The sequence below is a fragment of the Cyprinodon variegatus genome, unplaced genomic scaffold, assembly GCF_000732505.1.
Source record: "Cyprinodon variegatus isolate N-32 unplaced genomic scaffold, C_variegatus-1.0 Scaffold472, whole genome shotgun sequence".
Lineage (NCBI taxonomy): Eukaryota > Metazoa > Chordata > Actinopteri > Cyprinodontiformes > Cyprinodontidae > Cyprinodon > Cyprinodon variegatus.
In genome coordinates, this window is record NW_015150925.1 from 560960 (window position 1) to 567773 (window position 6814).

Here is a 6814-nt window from a genome sequence, read left to right on the forward strand (position 1 = left end):
GTCTGACAGCCCTGAATTTCAAAGCTGCCTTTACAGGATTGTTAAACAGTGGAGTTCAGGATTAAACTGGAGATAAAAACTTTAGTTGAAAAGATCAAATCCTGTTAGTCACAGTCAGGTTGGTGTTGTAGCAATCTGCTAACTTCAGATTAAATAAAACACGGCATGTTTTGTTGAATTAAACACTTTCAGAGGTTTAACCAGTCGTCTTTCTGAACCTAATCATATTTTACTGATCATCCCTGAAATTTCAAAATTAGAAATCCCAAGTCTGAACTTTGATAGAAGGTAAAAACAAAACAGCACTGTTCATTAAATAACATTACTGACGTAAAGAAAACATACATATAGTAGATACACTTAATAATGCTATTCAGGAATTACTTTTAACACTTTCCAGTATTTTTAAAAGCAAGTACTTTTTACTTTTACTTAAGTACAAATGTCAGTGTGATACTTTTAATAGAGTATTAATTTGTTTGTTTATTTGTATTTACACATAAGTACCGTTTCTGAGTAATTTTTCCAGCGCTGTCATTCAGTACCTTTTAAACTGCTGATGGGTTTTGCTCCAAGCTTTTCCAGGACTTTGGTCCAGGATCCTCCAGGAACCAGATTGCCTTTGGATGTCAGGAGCACGATGGAGCTGAAAATACAAGACAATAATTAAGCACTAACCAGGAGGAGAAGCTCTTCTGGCTGAGGTGGTCCTGCAGACTCACAGAGATGAACCACAAGAACCAGAACTGGATCTACTCACCCGTCTTTCAGTCCATTGACGTAGGCTTCCAGCTCAGCAGAGTCTTCTTGGAGGACAGACGTCCTGAAGCCTCTGCTCTCCACCAGCTTCCCATCACCTCCATCAACCACAGTCAGGTGGAGTCCATCATCTAGTTGGTACCACTTCCTGCCGTTCACCTGGTGAGACAGCAGAACCATCAGCATCAGTTTTGCTCAGCCTGTTGGGTTACCAACACAATACAAGAAGTTCTAAGGAACCAGAACCAACAATCTTCATGTAAAGTAGAACTTTCCAGAAGACAAATAAGCTTTGACAAAACACTCAGTTGGGATGTGGGATATGAACTGGAAACAGCCAGAACTTTACTGGATCAGAAACACCCATACCCCAGAACTTCCCTGACAGAACCAATAGAACCAGAACCTCTGTAGAACCTTTGAACATGGAGAACTTCTTCTCCTGGACCTTCCACTCAGTCCACAGCGTGTCTCAGAACTGTGAGGATTGAAGACTTGGATGAACTTCATCCACAAGGTCAGTTTGAGACCAAGTTACCTCTGTGAAAGCAAAGTCCTCCTTGGCGTGGAAAAATCCAACGCTGTAGGAAACCAGCTGGACCTCCAGGAAGTGATCCGCTGAATTCTGAGGAGACAGAAGCAAAGGAACAAGGAAGGTAAAAACAGGCCTTCAGGTCGGGTCAGAACCAGTCCACACAGAGAACAGTGAGAGTTGGAAACATGAGGTAGGAACCAGCCCAAGAACTTAGAACATTAATAGATGGTCCTAGGAATGCAGAAAAGACCATGCATTGGACAATAAACCCCATCTTGGCAGTAAAAAAAATAAACCAGTACACCATTATATCAGTAAACCAGTAGTAAACCAGTATTTCACAAAAGTTATAATCAATCGACTGGACTTTGTTTCCAAGTTTGAAGACGTTTCTCTTCCATCCAGGAAGATTTTTAAATTCAAAATGTCAGAAATGGCGTGTAGTTCCAGGTTTTATCCAGCAGCCCAACAAAGCCTGGTTTTAGTTTAGAAAACATGCAAATAGAAGCGGATGAACGGGCCCCCCCCCCCTTTGGAATGGAGGTTGTTTGGCTTCTTTGTTAGCCTTCAATGCCCCATACCTGTCTATGTCTCTGAAAGGGGGGTCGTTAGAGGGAACTGTTGGCCTGGCTGAACAGGCGAGGTGTTTTGGTCCCCTGCATGATGATGAGGATTGAGATGAGATGTGATGATAATGGGAAGGAATATGCTCTATCGCTGCATTGTAGGTTTTCATTGATGACATCACATCCGCCTGCTGGATGGTTACTAGGAGGAGAGATGGTAGCCAAGGAGATGAAAGTTTCTGGCAGTTCTGACGTTCTCCATGGTTATAGCAGGGGGCTCTGCAGCTAAAGCAGCCAGAGCCTCTGAACGGATCGGGTTATGCCATCAATCATTAGTTATTCTCCTCAGTTTGAGTGAAAAACATGGAGACCTGAAGACTCACGTTGATGACGTGATCATTAACTTGATTTATTTCTGACTTCCTGTCTGTCCATGGGTTAGTGAGTGGAAGCTGGTCGGGGCTGAAGAGTTTATTTAGTCTGGGTTTTTCTAAAGCACCAGGAGGAGCTGAGCTGGGATTCAGTTGGATCCACCAAACATCAGAATATCTGCCTAGAAACAGAGAAGATAGATAGGAAGTCTGGATCCTGTGATTATGCAGATAACGGAAAACCTCAGGCTCTGAGGCTGCGGCTAACCTGTTCCTGTTTATGATGGCAGCTTTAATTCACCCATTAGAAGAATAAATGATTTAGGACCTCATGATGATAGATTTAATGAGGATAGAAGTAGAAATCTATTATCTATTATGTTTGGAAACAGTAAAGGGAAACTTCTCATGTTCTTCATCAGCTGATGTTGGTTGCTTTACATCCCTGGAGGCAAATGATGAGGAATGATTGGATGGCTGATGAGATTCTGTTAACCAATAGAAAACTCAGCAGTGATGAAGGTAATAATGGTGATGATGATGATGATGATCAAACATTTTTATACAAATGACCTGGTGAAATATGAATGGAATTTGATTTAATTTGTCTTCAGCCACAAGGGGGGAGTGTGAGCATGTTTTTATAGTCTGAAGGTCAGAGGTCAGACTTCCCCCTGCACGTTGTCATGGTGACTGGTCTGATCACTGTTTGTGAAACGGACCTCTAATGTGTCTGATGGACAGGGATGGGAATCAAAAACCGCTTCCAATTCCATGGAACCGCTTGGCAGCTCGCTTTATGATTCTCTTATCGATTCCAGGAAGCACCAGAGCCTAGTGCCGGGCAGCACGAGAAGTTACGCACACGGCATTCAGTAAGCAAGAACCATGTGACCTGGCATGAATCTAGAAAAGCAATACAGAAAAAAATGGCGTCCCATCGGGTAAGGCGTTCAAACGTTTGGATGTAAAGTGGCAATAACATCCGCGGAAGGAAATACTTCCAACATGCAGAAACACCTGCGCACACAACATGGCGTAGATTTTAACGAATGCCGTGTTTTTGATGCTTCCAGACAGAAGCTAAAGTTACGACTAGCATGGAAGGAAACTCTGGTGGGAAGCAGCTAGTTTTATATCACTGGCTGAGCTTAATGTGGTTCCTAGTAAATCAGATGCCATTTCTGGAAATGAACCAGTTTCCTGCCTCTCTTTGGAGGCTACGAAAAATGCTACGAAGTTGCTCCGCAGTTCAGGGAGCGAGAGAAAGGTGACGCTTGTTTATTTAAATCAGGGGGAGATGAGTTTATTTCCAGAAATTGTACAGTAATGCTTTTTCATTAAACGGATTCCTTCTCCATTAGATTTAGACGACTGTGAGGAGACGGGCAGAGACGGATCTAGAAAAATATTTATGGGGTGGCGAGAGGGGGCAGGAATTTTTGAGGGGTGGCAACATGTGGCATTTGTTTACACTGAATTTAACCACAGTTATCACAGTTTGGTGAGAATAGTATGTAGCGTAAGTGTTTCATGTGAAACAGTTCATATTAGAAATACATCACACAATGTGATCTCACTTAATAGGTAACACTACTTCTAGAGGGGCATTATCACAGGAAAGGTATTATGGTAAGACACAGGCGTTGAGTCGCAGATGTGTGAGATTGACTGTCAGAGAACAAACTATAAAAAAGAAAAAGTTACCCATCAGAGATCTATGGACTGAGCTGTACTAAAGTGAGCAGAACTACACAGTAGAAATAAATGGGTTAAGGCACCCAAACAAGGTACCAGACATCTATGTATTGTTTACTCTGAACACACATTTACCCCTTTTGTTCCTCAGTAACTTATCATACAGCAGTTAAGGCAACATGAAAGGGACATTTCATGCATGTAAATATGCTGTAGATAGAGCTGCTGTATCAACAAATCAACAAAAAGGCAGGTATTGTATGTTACATCAAAATCTCCACAAATCTGAAAAGAAGCAACAAAAAAATTTATTTTGCTTCCAGTCTGAAAAAGTACAAACATTTTGTGATTAGGTTCATACAGGTAAATTCTGGATAGTTTCATACTATATATACAAAAAAAAAAGAAACAACAACACTGCTTCATATTAAGCAGGATTTAAGCAGGATTTCACATTTTTAACTTTACTTTTAACACTTTTGGTTTTATTAAAGGAAATATTAGCCTCATGAGACCATCCTGATCTCGCAAGGTTTCAAGGTTTCACTCGCAGATCAGTCTGGAGACTCTCCGTTAAAGAAAATTTGGAGCCGTTCACCAAACGAACGTCCAATCAGCGTTGGCTTTGAGGCGGGTTGAGGTGTGACGCAACGAGAAGCTCGACAGTTCAGTCTAAAGAACATGGCGGCTTCAGCCGATGAAACTAGCGTTAGCGTGGCTATCGAGCAAGTTTTATCGGAATTACAGAGTATTTCTTCACTGAAAGAAGAGCAAAACACTGCTCTGGAGGCTTTTCTCAGAGGAAAAGATGTTTTTGCTCTTCTCCCGACTGGTTTCGGCAAGAGTTTGATCTATCAATTGGCTCCTCTTCGTCGTCGCTCTGTTAGTACGTCATATGCTTCGTTGATCTGATTGGTTTATTTGGCCCGTCTATCACCAACATAGGCCAATCAGCTAACCAGTATTTTCGCCCCTTCCCAAAATTACTTCAACTGAAGGTTTCCAGATGGATATGCGGAGCAAATCCAGCAAATCCATCTGGAAGAGTCAGGTTAAGGAAATATCAGATTTTCTCTGGTGCCAAAACTGAATGTAACATCTCTGTAAAGGCTCACCAGAAATCATAACATAAAGTTGACATGACTATAGCAGCTGAATGCGGCGATTTCCATGTTGCTCAGCAAAACGCTTCACAAATGTATTTAGATCCAATGCCTTTGTGCGTTTTGATTTGAGTTAAACCAAACTTTACAGTCTCTTTTCTGTCAAAGTTGACCGCAAATATGTCTTTATGAGCCTTAGGCCTAACTAACAACATAGAGAAATAACGTTCTGCAACCTGATTTTTATCATCTCAAAATCAGCATTGCAGCTATGCTAGCAACATTGTGCTTTCATTATAATTTAATTTCTCAATAGATAGTTGATCAGCTTTTACCTGTTTCATCCCGTGTCTCCTCTCCTTATCACCCCTGGCTCCCTCGCTTTGCCCCATTCGGTTTTTCAAAACTAATCAGTCTCAGGCGCTCTCGCGTCATCTCGTGCTGCATTCACTGCAGTCCGACATTGGAAATTAGCGGTTGTAATTCTCAAATTATCCATAATTTATAAGCCTCGCCACCCCTACAGCCAACTGGGGTGGCAGCAGGGGTGACAAGGCTGTCATTTAGGGTGGCATTTGCCACCCTTTGCCACCCCAGTAGATCCGCCTATGGAGACGGGTAGCCTGGTTGGCTCAGAGACTGCAGCTCCCGTTCACTGCTTTCTGTTTTCACTGAGGCAGGCAGAGATAGAATATCCCAGGCGAAGGTAGATGAATATCAGCGTCCACTTACCAAGTTCATTGTTTCAGAGAATCGGAATCGTGAAATTTTATCAATTCCCAACCCTACTTACAAGGCAGTTATTAAGGTTCTCTCTGTATTTTCTTTTATATCAAACCTGTGACCCCTGAGCAGCGGGAACCGAAGGGTTAATTCTCAGAAATAAAGCTAAAACCACCAAAGTAGAAAGAAGAATGTTTTTGTTCTTTGCTTTTTTGGACTAATGCAGATTTTTATTGATCTGTGTTTAACGCAGAATTCATAGCAGATCAGGAAGTGTTTGCTTTGGGATGGAAACCTTGGATGATAAAATCATTCCTTTATTGGACATTTTGTTAGCTGGTCTGTCTGCTATATTAACCAAGAGGATATGTTGAACTAGATCTGCTATTTTCACAACTTCTCTGAGACACTTTGTTTTAAAGTAAAACTGACTAAAACCTTTTACAGTTTTCGTCAATTAAAAATGACTAAAACATCACATATCTAATAATAGTTTTCGTCATGTTAACTGCTAGCGGTAGCATCAACCAACCCAATGACATCACTGCTTGTAGTGCTGTAACACGCCGCCCTGCCTAAATCAGAATCAGAAATACTTTAATAATCCACGCTCAAGTTATTGTTTTATATAGTATAAACACACACATCCAACTATACAATAAAATAAAGATAAAAAATAAGAATAAAAAGAGATAAAATATATACCCATGTAGCTCTTCTGTATATATATCTGTACGTGTATCTATGCATATGTAAAAACTAAATCCAAAAAAAGTGAAAATCCAAGTAAAGTGATCAAAGATGATCAAATAAAGCTTTGTTTTTTTTCACATTTGTTTTATGAGAACAAGGAACTGGCTGATGAAGACACATGGCTGCCGACAGGAGCAGCAACATGGCTGCCGACAGGAGCAGCAACACGGCTGCCGACAGGAGCAGCAACACGGCTGCCGACAGGAGCAGCAACACGGCTGCTACCAGGAGCAGCAACACGGCTGCTACCAGGAGCAGCAACACGGCTGCTACCAGGAGCAGCAACATGGCTCCCGACCGAAGCAG

General features: G+C 41.6%; 1 protein-coding gene across 1 annotated transcript in view; it reads right to left on the reverse strand.

Moving 5' to 3' along the window:
* The window catches only part of cemip (cell migration inducing protein, hyaluronan binding), a 118692-nt gene that overhangs the window by 2708 nt on the left and 109170 nt on the right, over positions 1-6814 (reverse strand). The window contains exons 24-26 of the mRNA XM_015389797.1: positions 1298-1384; positions 761-918; positions 546-646 (exon numbers count right to left, since the gene is read on the reverse strand). Of these exons, the coding sequence (XP_015245283.1) occupies positions 546-646; positions 761-918; positions 1298-1384 (346 nt within the window). The remainder of the gene's footprint in view (positions 1-545; positions 647-760; positions 919-1297; positions 1385-6814) is intronic.